At 39.4% G+C, this 20000-nt stretch overlaps 1 protein-coding gene across 6 annotated transcripts in view; it reads right to left on the bottom strand.

Annotated features, from left to right (window-relative positions):
• dip2a (disco-interacting protein 2 homolog A) overlaps positions 1-20000 on the bottom strand; it is a 256191-nt gene that overhangs the window by 22861 nt on the left and 213330 nt on the right. For all 6 annotated transcript variants that reach the window (XM_061971477.2, XM_061971478.2, XM_061971479.2 and 3 more), the window contains 8 exons: positions 19253-19333; positions 13819-13946; positions 10087-10201; positions 6231-6432; positions 6016-6116; positions 5819-5899; positions 830-947; positions 638-759 (listed from right to left, as the gene is read on the bottom strand). In XM_061971477.2, coding sequence (XP_061827461.1) covers positions 638-759; positions 830-947; positions 5819-5899; positions 6016-6116; positions 6231-6432; positions 10087-10201; positions 13819-13946; positions 19253-19333 — 948 coding nt within the window. The remainder of the gene's footprint in view (positions 1-637; positions 760-829; positions 948-5818; positions 5900-6015; positions 6117-6230; positions 6433-10086; positions 10202-13818; positions 13947-19252; positions 19334-20000) is intronic.

Below are 20000 nucleotides of genomic sequence, written 5' to 3'. Positions count from 1 at the left end.
TTTAAGTATATAATGTAGTGACGGACACGTTCAAAACAATATGTAATATGTACAGTATTTACAGTATTTTAGTCATTTGCCGGAACTTCTTTAATGGGCGCATTAATTTTAAGCGCTAATAGCAACATAGTTCCTACTTCCGTCAACAAACGTGTGTTTTCTATTCATGGCAGACTTCGTATCAGACAACGGAGACGACTATTTTTGGACAAATCAGGATGAAATAACCTTATTTTTTGAAGCTGAATATAGAGAGGGTGAACTGCTGGTTGTAGAAGCTCAGCGAGCACAAACAGAGGGTGAAATGTTGCAGCAGACGGGACCAATAGATTAAGGACCGGCTTGACTCGGTGCCGTAAATGTGACGCTTGCCAAGCTATGCAGACAGAAACGAAGTGCTTCTGCTGCTCTGAGAGGCACACAATGTTATTATCGATGGGAAGGCTTCTTGTATCTTGCGAGGAAGACACAGCTCAAAGAAACTGCATCACAACGAATGGGGAAAAAAAATACATGTGTTCTTGTCTCTCATAGGGATTGTGAAACGATAGGCCAAATTAAAAGAAATGTAATACAATAAAAAACGCAGTTCCTCTTTAATGAACACATCACTGAGAGTCTGCAGCATTTGTTTCACCTCAACAATCATCTTAACAGTGGGGAGGGTGGTGGCCAAGTTCTGTGGGTGTGGGGGTCTGACTGTCACCGGGACACAGCCAGCATACAAGCAGCCATAGAAAGTGGCTATCAGGTCGATTCCTGGGCATAAATACAAGTAATTATTACGTTTAACAGTCTAGATAGTGAGAATCCGGCTTCTGTTGAGTACCTGGTGGGTAGACAAGTGCTACGTGGTCCCCAGTGTTGAGGCGCCCCATCAGAGCCGCAGCCACACGTTCGGCCCGCTTGTGTAGCTGTAGACAGGAAGCTGAACTCGCCACCGTGCCCTAAAAGGCAACATGACACGTGTCTATGCAGCCATGTGGGATAATACAGTGGTACCTCAATGTACGAACATCTGATTGTACACACTTTTCAATTTACGAACCAGAGACCAAATAAGAATATGCTTTGGTGTAGGAACCTTGTCTCCATGTACAAACGTTTCAGCCCCCCATTGTATGTTTGCAGTCAGCCATTGAGGGTGGGCTTATCGATCTCCGTCAGCAGAGCAATAACCAAAACAGTGCTGTTGTTAGCTACTGTGCTAAGTGCTCATTTGTGGAGCTTTTTGAGTGTTAATTAGCCTTTTTACAGCATTTTTATAGTTTTGCTAGCTCAATATAAGTCTAAAGAGAGCAATGGACAAGCGATGTGTGGTTGGAAACATTCCAACCACACATCAGAAGAAAGGGGGATGCAGCGTTGTCTACACTGCCTCCCCCTTTCTTTGGCTGAACACAAAGAAGATTACCATAATTTTTGGACTATAAGTCACACTTAAAATCCTTTAATTTTCTCAAAAATTGACAGCGCGCCTTATAACCTGGTACGCCTTGTGTATGTTCTAGTTCAGGTTCTCTTCACTGACTGCTTTTCTGTGATACAAGTTGTAATGATAAGTGTGACCAGTAGATGGCAGTCACACATAAAAGATACATGAGGTTGATGCCTGTTTAATAAATGGCACTAGCAAGTACCCGTAAGCAAGCAACACCAAAATGTTGGTATTTCATTGAGAATATAGAACATTACAAATGGCCTCCAAAAATCTCTCAAAATGTTATGTACGACTTTGGTAAGCTACAAAGCCGCACCGCTTGATGGACTGTCGGCACCTTGTGGCTACCGTAGTCAGACGTGCTGGGTTTCAACATATGGATAAATTTTGGTCTGTGTATAAGGATCCCAAAATGACACCTATTAGGAGACGCGTTTTATTTTGCAATATTATGCAAAACTAACTTTTCTCACCTATTGGCACCTGCTGATGTGTTTTTGGGGTCTGCGTAAGTCCTGAAAATTGGCGCACATCCGCCATTGTAGTCCGTGCAGTTGTCAATGAGCTCCTTTTTCTCTAACGTCTTGTGGGACATTAATCCTCCGCTGTTGCCATTTGTAATACAAACCCCGTTTCCATACGAGTTGGGAAATTGTGTTAGATGTAAATATAAACGGAATACAATGATTTGCAAATCCTTTTCAACCCATATTCAGTTGAATGCACTACAAAGACAAGATATTTGATGTTCAAACTCAAACTTTTTTTGTTTTTTGCAAATGATAATTAACTTAGAATTTCATGGCTGCAACACGTGCCAAAGTAGTTGGGAAAGGGCATGTTCACCACTGTGTTACATGGCCTTTCCTTTTAACAACACTCAGTAAACGTTTGGGAACTGAGGAGACACATTTTTTAAGCTTCTCAGGTGGAATTATTTCCCATTCTTGCTTGATGTACAGCTTAAGTTGTGGGGGTCTCCGTTGTGGTATTTTAGGCTTCATAATGTGCCACACATTTTCAGGTCTGGACTACAGGCAGGCCAGTCTAGTACCCGCACTCTTTTACTATGAAGCCACGTTGATGTAACACGTGGCTTGGCATTGTCTTGCTGAAATAAGCAGGGGCGTCCATGGTAGCGTTGCTTGGATGGCAACATATGTTGCTCCAAAACCTGTATGTACCTTTCAGCATTAATGGCGCCTTCACAAATGTGTAAGTTACCCATGTCTTGGGCACTAATACACCCCCATACCATCACACATGCTGGCTTTTCAACTTTGCGCCTATAACAATCCGAATGGTTCTTTCCTCTTTGGTCCGGAGGACACGACGTCCACAGTTTCCAAAAACAATTTGAAATGTGGACTCATCAGACCACAAAACACTTTTCCACTTTGTATCAGTCCATCTTAGATGAGCTCAGGCCCAGCGAAGCCGACTGCGTTTCTGGGTGTTGTTGATAAACGGTTTTCGCCTTGCATAGGAGAGTTTTAACTTGCACTTACAGATGTAGCGACCAACTGTAGTTACTGACAGTGGGTATCTGAAGTGTTCCTGAGCCCATGTGATGATATCCTTTACACACTGATGTTGCTTGTTGATGCAGTACAGCCTGAGGGATCGAACGTCACGGGCTTAGCTGCTTACATGCAGTGATTTCTCCAGATTCTCTGAACCCTTTGATGATATTACGGACCGTAGATGGTGAAATCCCCAAATTCCTTGCAATAGCTGGTTGAGAAAGGTTTTTCTTAAACTGTTCAACAATTTGCTCACGCGTTTGTTGACAAAGTGGTGACCCTCGCCCCATCCTTGTTTGTGAATGACTGAGCATTTCATGGAATCTACTTTTATACCCAATCATGGCACCCACCTGTTCCCAATTTGCCTGTTCACCTGTGGGATGTTCCAAATAAGTGTTTGATGAGCATTCCTCAACTTTATCAGTATTTATTGCCACCTTTCCCAACTTCTTTGTCACGTGTTGCTGGCATCAAATTCTAAAGTTAATGATTATTTGCAAAAAAAAAAAGTTTATCAGTTTGAACATCAAATATGTTGTCTTTGTAGCATATTCAACTGAATATGGGTCGAAAATGATTTGCAAATCATTGTATTCCGTTTATATTTACAGTTAACACAATTTCCCAACTCATATGGAAACGGGGTTTGTACAAAGTAACAGAGTTCTGACTTGCATCTGTCAGTAGACTGACTATGGAAGTGCTAAAAACTCCCGCTACCACAAAGATGTCGGGGAGAAGACGCTGTCGAAGTGGGGCCACGTAAATAAGACATCCTGAAGAGATGGTCAGAAAGTAGCTTGACATCACATCATGGTCTGTAAAACAATCTATGTAAAATGTTACGTAGACCACAAGAATGTGTTTTAAGTGTAGAAAACATTATATATTGACCCCTTTAATCCATGTGCCTTATAGTCCTGTGCACCTTGTATATGAACATAGATCTGAACAGACCCGTTCATCGACAATACATGTGCCTTATAATCTGGTGCACCCTATGTTCCGGGAAAAAAACAAATGGTAACCAACAAGGTAAAGTGGATCTTATGTTGTATTCCTAATGATTGTAGTGACCTTGCTGTTAGTTAAGAAGTTCTGTGACTTTAAACTGTGATTGCAAAACAGGACTAATGACAACGCTAAAGTTTAAAGTCCCAACGATGCAGCTGTTGTTGTTTTGACTTTTATCAAGTAGAAAGTTGATCCATCACCACCTTGTTATTTTTGTTATTGTGTACAAACATTTACTAAAATATGGACTTTTGTCGAGGCTGGAACCCATTATTCATGTTTTCACTTGCTTCAACCATGTACACTATATTGCCAAAAGTATTTGGCCACCCATCCAAATGATCAGAATCAGGTGTCCTAATCACTTGGCCCGGCCACAGGCGTATAAAATCAAGCACTTAGGCATGGAGACTGTTTCTACAAACATTTGTGAAAGAATTGGCCGCTCTCAGGAACTTAATGATTTCCATCGTGGAACTGTCATAGGATGCCACCTGTGCAACAAATCCAGCCGTGAAATTTCCTCGCTCCTAAATATTCCAAAGTCAACTGTCGGCTTCTTTGTAAGAAAATGGAACTTGACTGGCCTGCACAGAGTCCTGACCTGAACCCGATAGAACACCTTTGGGATGAATTAGAACGGAGACTGAGAGCCAGGCCTTCTCGACCAACATCAGTGTGTGACCTCACCAATCCGCTTTTGGAAGATGGTGGAAAATTCCTATAAGGAAGGCTTGTGTACAGCCTTCCCAGAAGAGACTTTTGACAAGTACAAGAAAGTTTGATCATATTACGCCTATACTGGCTCACCTGCACTGGCTTCCTGTGCACTTAAGATGTGATACTACTTACGTATAAAATACTACACGGTCTAGCTCCATCCTATCTTGCCGATTGTATTGTACCATATGTCCCAGCAAGAAATCTGGCTTATTAGTGATTCCCAGAGCCCAAAAAAAGTCTGCGGGCTATAGAGCGTTTTCTATTCGGGCTCCAGTACTCTGGAATGCCCTTCCGGTAACAGTTGATGCTACCTTAGTAGAAGCATTTAAGTCCCATCTTAAAAGTCATTTGTATACTCTAGCCTTTAAATAGCCCCCCCTTTTTTAGACCAGTTGATCTGCCGTTTCTTTTCTTTTCTCCTCTGCTCCCCCCTATCCCTTGTGGAGGGGGAGACACACAGGTCCCGTGGCTATGGATGAAGTGCTGGCTGTCCAGAGTCGGGACCCAGGGTGGACCGCTCGCCTGTGTATCGGTTGGGAACATCTCTGCACTGCTGACCCGTCTCCGCTCGGGATGGTTTCCTGCTGACCCCACTATGGACTGGACTCTTACTATTATGTTGGATCCACTATGGACTGGACTCTCACAATATTATGTCAGACCCACTCGACATCCATTGCATTCGGTCTGCCCTAGAGGGGGGGGGGGGGGGTTACCCACATATGCGGTCCTCTCCAAGGTTTCTCATAGTCATTCACATCGACGTCCCACTGGGGTGAGTTTTTCCTTGCCCTTATGTGGGCTCTGTACCGAGGATGTTGTTGTGGCTTGTGCAGCCCTTTGAGACACTTGTGATTTAGGGCTATATAAACAAACATTGATTGATTGATTGAGTTTAAGCTGTAATAGCTGCAAAAAGTGGACCGACATCATATTGAACCCTATGGGTTAGGAATGGGATGGCACTTCAAGTTCATATGTGAGTCAAGGCAGGTGGCCAAATACTTTTGGCAATATAGTGTACGAACCTTGTTCACGAAAAAATTCAGTTTGTAAACCGAGGTTCCAAGATTAATGGACATCTCAAAAGACTATTTCTGATGAGTCTAGGTACCTTGGCATTGAGAACAAGGAACAGCGGATGGTCTGGCGTGGCCTGCGCTCTCCACTGTAGCACATCCTGAATATAGAGGAACTACAAGCGCACATAGACACACAAAGACAACAGTTACTTCACATATAAACATACAGAAACAAGAAAGCTCCACCTGAAATGAGAGCATTTATGTTGACGTCAAACCACGTCCGCACCTGATCGTTGTCTTCCAACTGGGTCACGTCTCTCCCACAGGCTTGTGCTATCCTCTTTCCCGCCACCAGGTTGCCCACTATCATAGAAGCGGGGCCCACCTCTGGACACCACATACACATTCATCACTCAGTGAATACCAAACATCATTAAAATAAACACAGCAGTAAAAATATAAAATTTTCCCCTTGCAGCGGGGAAGTGTGCTGCTCCGCACCTGGCTGCTTTTGTCTCGGCTTGGGCAGGTTGGTGACGCACGCGTGAGGGCACATGAGGACATTGCAGGGATGCAAGGCGCCCTCTAGGAAGCGCTGTTTAGTCTCTGAAATGTGGATGCCACCCAGGGGAGCTTTGGGAAGTGTGTTGGCAGGCACCAGAGCCAAGCAGTACACTCCCACCTGGTGGATGCTGTCTATTGCCTGGAAACAACAAGAAGATTAAAAAAACAGCAGGTCAACAAAGCAGTCAAGCAAAAGGTATAATCATAAAATATTCACCTGACGTATTCATTTTAAAATATAGACATAATATACAGTACCGCTTTAATGTTTAGAGACACTTGCTCATGCTTTCATTGAATAGGCAGGTGTCCTTAAATGTTTACCATGAATTGATTAACTTAAACAAGTTGAAAAACGTATTCGGGTGTTACCATTTAGTGGTCAATTGTACGGAATATGTACTGTACTGTGCAATCTACTAATAAAAGTTGCAATCAATCAATGTGTGGTATTGTATCCACTGGATGTTATTTGCCACTTGCCAAGATTTAACATTTTATTTCCAGAAATGTCCATAGTTTTAAGAGCTATTTACCTATTTCAGTCATTGACTTTATATCACAGTCTTCATTTTATCATGAATAATTAAAATTGGTCTACTTTAAATTAAAAAATGTTAAAATTGAGAAAATAACTATTCAAATAAGATATCTTGGTTTTCCCCAGATATTAATTTAAAGAGTATACAACATCCCGAGGATGCTTAATTTAAGAATTGCAGGTTGAATAATGGTTGTTTTCTACATCAAATACTTATTTCTTTCTTATAAGTCCTGCTAATTTCTAGATGTACAAATCTTAATTTAATGTTTATCAAGTAAAATTAACTGGCTGCATGGACAGATAATTTCACAAGTTTTTAGTCTTTTTATCTTATATTTTGTCAGCTCTTTTTTGCAGTGTATATATTAGATCAGTGGTTCTCAACCTTTTTTCAGTGATGTACCCCCTGTGAACATTTTTTTTAATTCAAGTACTCCCTAATCAGAGCAAAGCATTTTTGGTTGAAAAAAAGAGATAAAGAAGTAAAATACAGCACTATGTCATCAGTTTCTGATTTACTAATTGTATAACAGTGCAAAATATTGTTAATTTGTAGTGGTCTTTCTTGAACTATTTGGAAAAAATATATATAAAAATAACTAAAAACTTGTTGAAAAATAAACAAGTGATTCAATTATAAATATGTCCACAAAAAATCTAGCTGTCAACACTGAATATTGCATTGTTGCATTGTAATGAATGGAATAGCCTACTTGATTTGATGTTCAGTTTATGAACTCACATTCATATTTTGTTGAAGTATTATTCAATAAATATATTTATAAAGGATTTTTTAATTGTTGCTATTTTTAGAATATTTAAAAAAAATCTCACGTACCCCTTGGCATACCTTCAAGTACCCCCAGGGGTACGCGTACCCCCATTTGAGAACCACTGCATTAGATGATATATAATATTCAGACTTAACAGCCATCTTCATAATTACAGCGTGTTTGTATTAAACAGGAAGCATTCAATTTATTGTGGTGTAATGTGTGGGTCCAGAAAGAAGAGCCTTCCAGCTGTGATTAAATGCAAATTAATGTCATAATTAAAATTATATAATAATGCGCGCAAGTCCAACACTGACTTGAAATTTCTCCAATGTCTATCCTATTGTACCGCTATTTTACCTAAGTATTTACAATTATTCAATTTAATATGGGAGATTTTCAACATTTCAAACATACTTTGTGTACAAAATGTACACTTTAATGCAGATTAATCCATCATAACTATTCATTTAAACTGCTTAAATATTTGAATGCAATTAACCTTTGCAGCGCAGAATGACTAAGAATACCTTAAAGGATTTTGGCAGCGCATTTTGGTGAGTTTGTCCAAATAGTGTTAGTGTCGCGCATGCGCAAAGGGGCAGTTGAGCAGTAGTGACCTGCTGCAGAAGCAAACAAGTCAATATAAAAGAGGCTACATAGAAAATGACACTTTAATAACATAAAATGGTCCACAATAATGTGGATGTTTGTTTAGAAAATCACATGTTTTTGTTCACATGGTGTTAAGGTGTTTAATAAACATGGTAAGTGCATATATATATAGTCCCTTTCCTTTTTAGTCTCTTTGTTGATGCAATATGAAACTTGGTTAAAATAGATTAAAAATGTATGATATTTAATTGTGATCAATGAATGCACAGTAACACTGTTTAGTCTAATTAAACATTTTAATAGTTTGACAGCCTTAGTAAACACTTAACTCAACAGTACTAAATCTAAAGGAGACCCACAATGAATTTCCTATTTTCTGACTTATGAATGTTGTTACAATGTTGCATACTCAACAATGCCAAGGCGTCAGATCAAAAAGTTCATACATTTTGGCGTGAGCGTGAAGGCAGTTTTGGATGTCTATTTTTCGCGGGTTTTTGCAGTCTGGCTAAGTTGTGATGTCACAGCGAGGTGGACATACTTATTTAGACATTAAGTTAAGCTCCTCCCCCTCAGTTTCAGGTCATGAGGAAACACAAAAAAGGTGAGCTCGATTTTTTATTACCAAATAATCTTGGTATGTGCACAATAATACACATTTTTTCCATGCCGAGTCTGAATCAATATGTTTATGAAGTTTATTTTCGACCGTGTCTGAAAGAAAAATAGTGGTGACGACTTAAAGATACAGTCGTGGTCAAAAGTTTACATACACTTGTAAAGAACATAATGTCATGGCTGTCTTGATTCCAATAATTTCTATAACTCTTTTATTTTTTGTGATAGAGTGATTGGAGCACATACTTGTTGGTCACAAAAAACATTCATGAAGTTTGGTTCTTTTATGAATTTATTATGGGTCTACTGAAAATGTGACCAAATCTGCTGGGTCAAAAGTATACATACAGCAATGTTAATATTTGGTTACATGTCCCTTGGCAAGTTTCACTGCAAAAAGGCGCTTTTGATAGCCATCCACAAGCTTCTGGTTGACTTTTTGACCACTCCTCTTGACAAAATTGGTGCAGTTTAGCTAAATTTGTTGGTTTTCTGACATGGACTTGTTTCTTCAGCATTGTCCACACGTTTAAGTCAGGACTTTGGGAAGGCCATTCTAAAACCTTAATGCTAGCCTGATTTAGCCATTCCTTTACCACTTTTGACGTGTGTTTGGGGTCATTGTCCTGTTGGAACACCCAACTGTGCCCAAGACCCAACCTCCGGGCTGATGATTTTAGGTTGTCCTGAAGAATTTGGAGGTAATCCTCCTTTTTCATTGTCCCATTTACTCTCTGTAAAGCACCAGTTCCATTGGCAGCAAAACAGGCCCACGGCATAATACTACCACTACCATGCTTGACGGTAGGAATGGTGTTCCTGGGATTAAAGGCCTCACTTTTTCTCCTCCAAACATATTGCTGGGTATTGTGGCCAAACAGCTCAATTTTTGTTTCATTTGAGTCTTTCATCTGACATCACATGGACAAAGATAAGACCTTCTGGAGGAAAGTTCTGTGATCAGATGAAACAAAAATTGAGTTGTTTGGCTACAATACCCAGCAATATGCTCAATGGCCTGCCATTTTTAAACTGCTCAAATTGTTTTGAAACTTTTAGGTTTTGGGAGTTTAAACACAGGTGTAATTTCTTCTTTTAAATGAAAAACTCCAAGATTTCCACATTTGATGCGCTGTGCTAAAGCATTGACTATCGGCAATGTGTGGTTGTGTGCACACAATGTTTTATAAGAACCTTGTGTGATAGTAACATAGTGTAAATAAAAAATATAGCCACTAAGCACCTGCAGGACGCGGCTCATCCATTGGAAGCTGTCTTCCTCTGAGGCGTCTGGTCTCTGCTCGGCCACGACAACGATCCTCTCATCATGCAGCACCGACACAGAAAACACAGCTATCCTGCAACGCATATCGCAAAATCTTATATTTGGAGGATACGTATCTGGAGGTTTCTAATGAGAGCTAATATCTTATTTATTTATAGGCACAATATAAACACTACAAAAGGTAACATTGTTAAAAAAACAAAAACAAAAACAGACAAGAAATGAGTAATGAGAAATACGTAATAAGAATTAAGAAACCTAAAGCAGTAAATTAACAAATAAAATTAAACATAGTATATAGAAAAAATAAGATAAGTAGTCTACCTTGTGTGGATTGAGTGTAGGGGTGTGTGTGTGTGTGTGTGTGTGTGTGTGTGTGTGTGTGTGTGTGTGTGTGTGTGTGTGTGTGTGAGTGTGCGCGTGTGAGGAAGTATAGGGCTACATTGCAAGGTAGGAACAGATGGAGAATGTTGATTCATCAGACTGGCCCTTAATCTATGTTTAAAGTTAGTGAGTGAAGATGAGGAGTTTGCAATACATAGATGATTATTCCAGATTAAAGGACCTCTGTGTTTGATGGAAAACTGGCGAAGAGTGATACGGCCAAAGATAGGACGGAGATTATCAGTTTGTCTAGTATTATGATGATGAACTTGCGAATTGGTCTTAAAATAATCTTTGAAAGGGTTAGGAAGCGTATTAGGGAGGTAAGTATATTTATAGATAAAAGAAGAGGACTGAACTGTGTTGATATCATAAATAGATAGTACATTTAGTTTACTAAACAGAGCCAAATAGTTAGAGGAGGTAGCAATTCTTACAAATATTTTTTGCATAATGAATAATTTGTGTGAATTTGATGGATATGTACTAGCCCAGACAATATTGCAATAGATAAGATATGGATACATTAAACTGTAATAAAGAGGCATGCCTGATGAACCAAACCCCTGATTCTTCTGATGATATCAAGAGATCTTGACACTTTATTGGCTGCTGAACCTGTGTTCTGTCCATTACAGTTTTTCATCCACTAGGATACCTAGAATGGTAGATGAAACTTGACAAATTTTGATTCCTCCAATAGAAATCTTAACACTCTGTTTACAGTATGTTTTGTTTTTGTTTGCAAACACAATAAAGTATGATTTTTTTTTTTTTTTTACATTCAGTGATAGCCTAATAACAAGAAACCATTCAGATAGCATGGCTATATCAGAATCAGCTTCCCTAATGAGGTTTTCAAATTTATTGTGAGTTAGGATCACATTTGTATCATCAGCCAACGGTGTAAAGGATGAAGATACCGTAGCCAGGTCATTGATGTAAATGAGAAATAGTAGGGGTCCAAGTATAGACCCCTTAGGAACTCCACATTACATCTTAATCCATAAACGTGGATGCATATGGAAAAAGTGCAATATATTTATCTGTACAGTAATCTATTTATTTATATCTGCACATTATTGCTCTTTTATCCTGCACTACAACGAGCTAATGCAACAAAATGTTGTTCTTATCTGTACTGTAAAGTTCAGACTTGAATGACATTAAAAGGAAGTCTAAGTCTAATCTTAAATTTGGATGAAGAACAAGCATTGACATACACATATTCACATATTGCTCACGGTTATAAACATCACTAGACAGCCATTTAAAAGTAATATTTTGAAAACCATCGATATGTAACTTATCAAGTAAAATAGTATAATCAACAGAATCAAAAGCTTTAGAAAGATCAAGGAATATGCCAAGAGCAAATTCCTTCTGATTAAGGGCGGTATAGATATTCTCAACCAATTGAACAAGAGCCATATCGGTGGAGTGATTTTTCCTAAAATAGGAAAGCTAAACAGTGCATACACTACTACTGTTTGGATAATTTGCATAGGATAAATAAATGATAAATGGGTGGTACTTGTATAGCGCTTTTCTACCTTCAAGGTACTCGCGCTTTGACACTACTTCCACATTTACCCATTCACACACACATTCACACACTGATGGAGGGAGCTGCCATGCAAGGCGCTAACCAGCACCCATCAGGAGCAAGGGTGAAGTGTCTTGCTCAGGACACAACGGACATGACGAGGTTGGTACTAGGTGGGGATTGAACCAGGCACCCTCGGGTCGCGCACGGCCATTCTTCCACTGCGCCACGCAGTCCACATGCTTGCACTGCCTTCCTTAACTGGAGGCGAGTGCCAACGGGCAAACGGTAAGCGTCTAGTTATGTATAAATTGGAGGTTTCCCATCCTTCTTTACTTTTACCCATATTCTACAGATGCCGCTTCTACAGCAGAACCACTTTACCTCACTTCTGGTTTTCTATCATCATTATGTCCCTCTTTGCCTTCACTGGTATGCTTCTGTGGACTTCTCAAAAGAAATAACACAAAAATTATAAAGAAATAGCAAACCTAGTTTAATTGTATTGGATCTCATTTGGTTGTACTGGTGTACCAAATGTTGTGGCTGTCTGTCTGTGTACTCAGATTAGAGGTTAGAGTAGTCCCGATACCAATATTTTGGTACCGGTACCAACATTATTTCGATGCTTTTCGGTACTTTTCGATACTTATCTAAATAAAGGGGACCACAAAAAATTGCATTGTTGGCTTTATTTTTAACAGGGTACATTAAACATATGTTTCTTAAATAAAATAGTGAACATACAAGACAACTTGTCTTTTAGTAGTAAATAAACAAACAAAGGCTCCTAATTTAGTCTGCTGACATATGCAGTAACATATTGTGTCATTTTCCATTCTATTATTTTGTCAACATTATTAAGGACAAGTGGTAGAAAATGAATTATTAATCTACTTGTTCATTTACTGTTAATATCTGCTTACTTTCTTGTTTAACATGTTCTATCTACACTTCTGTTAATACATAATAATCACTTATTCTTCTGTTTGGATGCTTTACATTAGTTTTGGATGATACCACAAATTTGGGTATCAATCCGATACCAAGTCGTTACAGGATCATACATTGGTCATATTCAAAGTCCTCATGTGTCCAGGGACATATTTCCTGAGTTTATAAACATAATATACATTTTTAAAAAACGAAAGAAGATGTTGTGATGGCAAAAAATATCGACGTAATCATAGCAGTATCGAGTAGATACGTTCATGTACTTGGTATCATTACAGTGGATGTCAGGAGTAGATCCACCAATGGCGTTTGTTTACATTTTGACGCCGGTGAGCTACGGTGTGTAGTGAAGCATGTTTAGCTATTCCTCATCCTGCAGGTATGATACTTGAAATAACTTTACTTTATTTGTCGCCACGAAGGCGAGGATTAGTGATTTAGAAGTAGCTAAAACATTGCAGACTGGGGCTGGACTTTAGTAGCCGCTAACTAGCTAGCCATGTCTTAAAGCACCTCTTCTTGAGGGCGTTTCAGTGTTATAGCTTCACCATTTTCATCAGTTTTTAGGCCAAAATGCGCCCGTTCTCCATTTTCTGTCTACACAATGTGTCTGTTTGTAAGTACTCTGTGATTGTGTGCTGCCGAACATGCTCCTCGTAAACCAGCAAAGACACGACGTGACGACGACGGGGGCGCTGGGGGGGTGGCACACTACTGGTACTTTTCAGAGGCGGTATAGTACCGAATATGATTCATTAGTACCGTACAACCCTATTAGAGATGGTATTAATTGTGTGTTTTCTGACCTCCCCCTGTAAACAAACTTCATAGGCTCCACCGCGAGAGCCGTAGCAACCACGTCGTCAGCGTTGTGTCGCCGCCCACTGACAACCATCAAGCCATCCATCTTCCCGACAATAAACACGAGACTGTCCTGGTGGACACAGAAACAAGAACATGCCATTAGATGGAAATATTTTCAAATGAATGCAAGTTTGGTGGATGATGCAAAACATTCTGTATCCTCATCTGATCAGTCTATTTCAGATTCACTGCCATGCACATCCATCAAAGACTCACTGAGGCCTGGCCCTGAATCACCGCGACAGATGTCAGGTAAAGGCATAAAATGTCTCCTTCACTGGCTTCACAAAAGTCAGTGATTCATCAGAACTATTTACGTATTCCACATCACATATCTTCGTAGCACAATAAAGTATGCTGTCAGCGCTGGCCACCTCATTTTGAGGCGTAATTCAGGTCAGAGAAACCATTAAAGAGGTCCCCTTTGCAATCAACATGCAAAAAATGCAGAGTACGGCTTTTAGTTCTCATTATTGGTGTCTTTGGAATTGCTTTTCAGTCAATATGCCAGCATGTTTGTTGATTAAAATAGCTTACGTCACACTGGAAGTGGAAGAGTCCAAATTAAAGCTGTGTTTGAAAAACAAAATTAAGGTTTAAATGTATTATTGTCGCAAAAGTACTAAACCCAAAACCAGTGAAGTTGGCACGTTGTGTAAATCGTAAATAAAAACAGAATACAATGATTTGCAAATCCTTTTCAACTTATATTCAATTAAATAGACAGCAAAGACAATATATTTAATGTTTGAACTGAGAAACTTATTTTTTTGCAAATAATCATTAATTTAGAATTTAATGGCAGCAACACATTGCAAAATAGTTGGCAAAGAAGCATTTTTACCACTGTGTCACATGGCCTTTCCTTTTAACAACACTCAGTTAACGTTTGGGAAATTAGACCAATTTTTGGAGCTTTTCAGGTGGAATTATTTCCTATTCTTGCTTGCTGTACAGCTTAAGTTGTTCATCAGTCCGGGGTCTCCGTTGTGGTATTTTAGGCTTCATAATGCACCACACATTTTCAATGGGAGACAGGTCTGGACTACAAGCAGGCCAGTCTAGTACCCGCACTCTTTTACTATGAAGCCACGCTGTTGTAACACGTGGCATGACATTGTCTTGCTGAAATAAGCAGGGGCGTCCATAATAGCGTTGCTTGGATGGCAACATATGTTGCTCCAAAACCTGTATGTACCTTTCAACATTAATGGTGCCTTCACAGATGTGTAAGTTACCCATGCCTTGGGCACTAATACACCCCCATACCATCACAGATGCTGGCTTTTCAACTGTGCACCTATAACAATGCGGATGGTTCTTTTCCTCTTTGGTCCGGAGGACACAACATCCACAGTTTCCAAAAATAATTTGAAATGTGGACTCGTCAGACCACAGAACACTTTTCCACTTTACATCAGTCCATCTTAGATGAGCTTGAGGTCAGCGAAGTCGGCGGCATTTCTGGGTGTTGTTGATAAATGGCTTTCGCTTTGCATTGTAAAGTTTGAATTTGCACTTACAGATGTAGCGGCAAACTGTAGTTACTGACGGTGATTTTCTGAAGTGTTTCTGAGCCCATGTGGTGATATCCTTTACACACTGATGTCGGTTTTTAATGCAATACCGCCTGAGGGATCGAAGGTCTGTAATATCATCGTTTACGTGCAGTGATTTCTCCAGATACTCTGAACCTTTTGATGATATTACAGACCGTAGATGGTGAAATCCCTAAATTCCTTGCAATAGCTCGTTGAGAAATGTTCTTGAACTGTTGGACAATTAGCTCACGCATTTGTTCACAAAGTGGTGACCCTCGCCCCATCCTTGTTTGTGAATGGAAGCTGCTTTTATACCCAATCATGGCACCCACCTGTTCCCAATTAGCCTGTTCACCTGTGGGATGTTCCAAATAAGTGTTTGATGAGCATTCCTCAACTTTCTCAGTCTTTTTTGCCACGTGTGCCAGCTTTTTTGAAACGTGTTGCAGGCATCAAATTCTAAATGAGCTAATATTTGCAAGAAAATAAAGTTTTCCAGTTCGAACGTTAAGTATCTTGTCTTTGCAATTAAATATAAGTTGAAAAGGATTTGCAAATCATTGTATTCTGTTTTTATTTACGATTTACACAACGTGCCAACTTCACTGGTTTTGTATTTGCAAACGCGTCTCTCAATCTGTGCGTCTGTAATCCAATTCACGTGTCTGTGTACTAATGTGTGTGTGCGTGCGTGTGCGTGTGTGTGTGTGTGTGTGTGTGTGTGTGTGTGTGTGTGTGTGTGTGTGTGTGTGTGTGTGTGTGTGTGTGTGTGTGTGCATAATCAGAGCCGCGTGTGCGTGTTTTAAGTTGTCTGTCAGTACTATGATTTGGCTGAAATGATTGCGTTGCCTCCATCAGATGGTGGGGCTCCCTCAGAGGTAGGGTGAGAAGCTCAGTCATACGGAAGGAGTTGAGAATAAAGCCGCTGCTATTCCGGAATGAGAGGAGCCAGATGAGGTGGTGCAAACATGTGGTCAGGAGGCCCCCAGACACCTCCCTGGAGAGATGTCTAGGGCACGTCTGGCCAGTATGAGTTCTGAGTCGCCCTATCTCTCAGGGAGCCATGCCACCCAGGGGAAACAAGAATTTCGGTCGCTATATATCAACACATTACTTAAAACTTATTTAAGTACAACATACTTCTGACAACTATGTTGCTGCTAAAACATGAACTTTTATTTACAAAAAGTGATGGTAAGTCCATTATAATTGTTTTTGGCTCCAAGGCCAACACAAGCGCGAGTGACGCCGACTAGTGGTGAGTATAGGGAAAGGCAAGGTGAAGTTGCAGAAACAAGCCTTTTTACTAGTTTGGATCGCTGCATGGCCAGACAACCCTAACACGGCAGAAGTTCGCAAAAGTCACACAAATTTGATTACAGACATTTTTTTACGCACACGCAACTTTTAGTTCGCACACACATACTGTATTAAACGCATACACAAATAAGGTTACTCACACACAAGTCTTTCACAGCCGAAACATAGCAAAAAGTTATGTGTAAAAAGACAGCCAATCAAGGTTTCCTGCTTCAAACAAATCCTTACACACACACACACACACACACACACACACACACACACACACACACACACACACACACACACACACACACACACACACACACACACACACACACACACACACACACACACACACGTTTGTTACCTTCTTGAGACCTCCGAATAATGCCTACCTCTTTAGGACCACCCTTTCTAGATAAAGATTTGTATTTACAACATTAATAATATATAATGCAGCTGAGATAGGCTCCAGCACCCCCCGCGACCCCAAAAGGGACAAGCGGTAGAAAATGGATGGATGGACTTACGATGCAAACATAAAAAAACTTGTTGTGAAAAATGAGTTGGAATTTCACAAGAAAAAGGTCACAATTTCACAAGAAATTAGAATTTTGGCAGTATTATAATAAAAGTCGTAATTTTACTCAACGCAAGTCCAAATTTTACAAGAAAAACTGAACATTTGTGCAATATTATGATAAAAGTTGGAATTTTACTGAATAACAGTCACAATTTTACATGAAAAAGCTTAAAATGTTGGCAATTTTATGAAAACAGTTGTAATTTTACTCGACAAAAGTCACTATTTTATAAGAAAACTTAAAAATGTTGGCAATATTATAATAATGATCGGAATTTTACTCAAAAAATGTGATAAAAGTCAGTATTTTATATGACATGTTGATAAATTTCACCACCAGGGGTGCAAATGAGACATTCTCTTTTAGATGCAATGGTTTTCCGTATTCCATCCATCCATCCATTTTCTACCGTTTGTCCCTTGGGACCATGATTTCGGTCCTAACTTGTTCACCGGTCCTCATATAGAAGGTACTTTTCCTTGTTGATGTCTCAAGAAGGATAGAAAGACACACACACAGACAGACACAGACGCAGACGCACAGCACACGCACACACACATTCTTGTATTTGTTACCATCTTGAGACCTGAGAAAAATGCCTACCTCTTTAGGACCACCCTTTCTATATACATAAAGATTTGTATTTACAACATTAATAATATATGCATACGATGCAAACATAAAAAAGCTTGCTGTGAAAAATTTGTTGGAATTTCACAAGAAAAACGTTTTGACAATATTATAAGTCATAATTTTACTCGACGCAAGTCAACATTTTACAAGAAAAATGGAACATTTGTGAAATATTATGATAAAAGTTGGAATTTTACTGAATAACAGTCGTAATTTTACAAGAAAAAGTTTAACATTTGGGCAATTTTATGAAGAGTCGTAATTTTACTCGGTATTACAGAAACAAAGAATATGAGAAATCGTTCCCACTTTTATAAGAAAAAAGTCAACACATTGTGAGAAAAAGACTGCTTTTGTTACATTTTTTTTGTGACTTTTTTGTTTGTAATTGGTTTTTAATCTTCATTATTTACTTCAAGTTATTACAGTATGTCTCTATATACATATTTATTTAATTGTTTGTATTAATTTTGGCCAAAGGGGGAGCATTTCAATTTCTTACACACACTTGTTATTACTTATGTTGGCCAGGGGGGGATAACTTCAAATTTCTTACATCTATCCATCCATTTCCTACCGCTTATTCCCTTCGGGGTCGCGGGGGGGGGGGGGTCGCTGGAGCCTATCTCAGCTACAATCGGTCGGAAGGCGGGGTACACCCTGGACAAATCGCCACCTCATCACAGGGCCAACACAGATAGAAAGACAACATTCACACTCACATTCACACACTAGGGCCAATTTAGTGTTGCCAATCAACCTATCCCCAGGTGCATGTCTTACACACAATTGTTATTTCATATGTTGACCAGAGGGGGAGCACTTTTAAAACCGACACAAGTCAATTTGAAAAATCCCTCCTTTTTGGGACCGCCCTAATTTTGATAGATTTCACCACCAGGGGTGAAAATGAGACATTCTCTATTAGATGCAGTGGTTTTCCGTATTCCATCTATCCATTTTCTACCGCTTGTCCTTTGGGACCATGATTTCGGTCCTCACATGGAAGGTACTTTTCCTTGTTAATGTCTCAAGAAGGGTAGAAACACACGTACTCACACACATACACGCACACGCACACATACCGAAATACGGACAGATGGGTTTTTTTTTAACCTACAGACAAATCATAATACGGACATACCAACATAAAAAACGCACACGCAGCTCTGATTACACACACGCACGTTGAAGTACAGACACACATTAGTACACAGACATGTGAATTAGATTGCACACACACAGATTAAGATACGCGTTTGCAAATAATTTTTCCACAATAATACTTCATATTAAATGAGGTACAAGAAACTTACTGGCCCCACAAAGCCCAGCAGTGAAGTCCTGGTGAAAGTTCGGTCACTGACCGGAATTCCAGTGGACGTGACTGGGATGGTCTGCAACAAAACACCAGATTGTTAAAAACAGCCACATGTAAATTAAAGAATCTGTTCTAGTCTATATAAATAGCTTGAATGGTAGCATAATGTCACAATTGTAAGATTTGCATATTGTAAAGTGATAAAATATCAGATCACACCTAATTATAATAAGGATCATTTGCATAATAATGTTGAATATCGCAAAAGTGGGCATAATATAAGTTTCGGGAATCAAACTTAGGGGAAACTTTGTAGTTGACGATTATCATGCAAAAAAATGTTGTTTTAATGTTTTTAACTTTTTTAAAGGTATTTGTGACACAGTAATACTTCACCTTCCAGGTGATATATGTGCTTCCATCTTTTGCAATCATGTTCCACAAACCATCGACTATGTTATTGGTTTTAAAATGAAGAGTTTTGAGGTTTAACAACAGGCTTCTGTAGTTCATCAGCACACACACACACAGTGGCATGTGTTCTGCAGGGGCAGGAAACTCATCAAGTTAGCGGTCAGTATTTGTTTCTACAGAGTTTGGTGAATATATATATGTCTGCAAGCAGGAATACACTTTCAGTTTTATGTCCATTTTGTTACGTTAAAATCTCATTAAAAACATTTGTACCAGTTTGCTTTGCAAATATTCATTATCCTGTCTATTGTATGTTAGCATTAAGCCAG

Source organism: Nerophis lumbriciformis, linkage group LG13 (genome assembly GCF_033978685.3).
Source record: "Nerophis lumbriciformis linkage group LG13, RoL_Nlum_v2.1, whole genome shotgun sequence".
In the NCBI taxonomy this organism is placed as follows: domain Eukaryota; kingdom Metazoa; phylum Chordata; class Actinopteri; order Syngnathiformes; family Syngnathidae; genus Nerophis; species Nerophis lumbriciformis.
The sequence above is the reverse complement of the archived record's forward strand: the minus strand, read 5'-3'. Positions and strand labels throughout refer to the sequence as shown.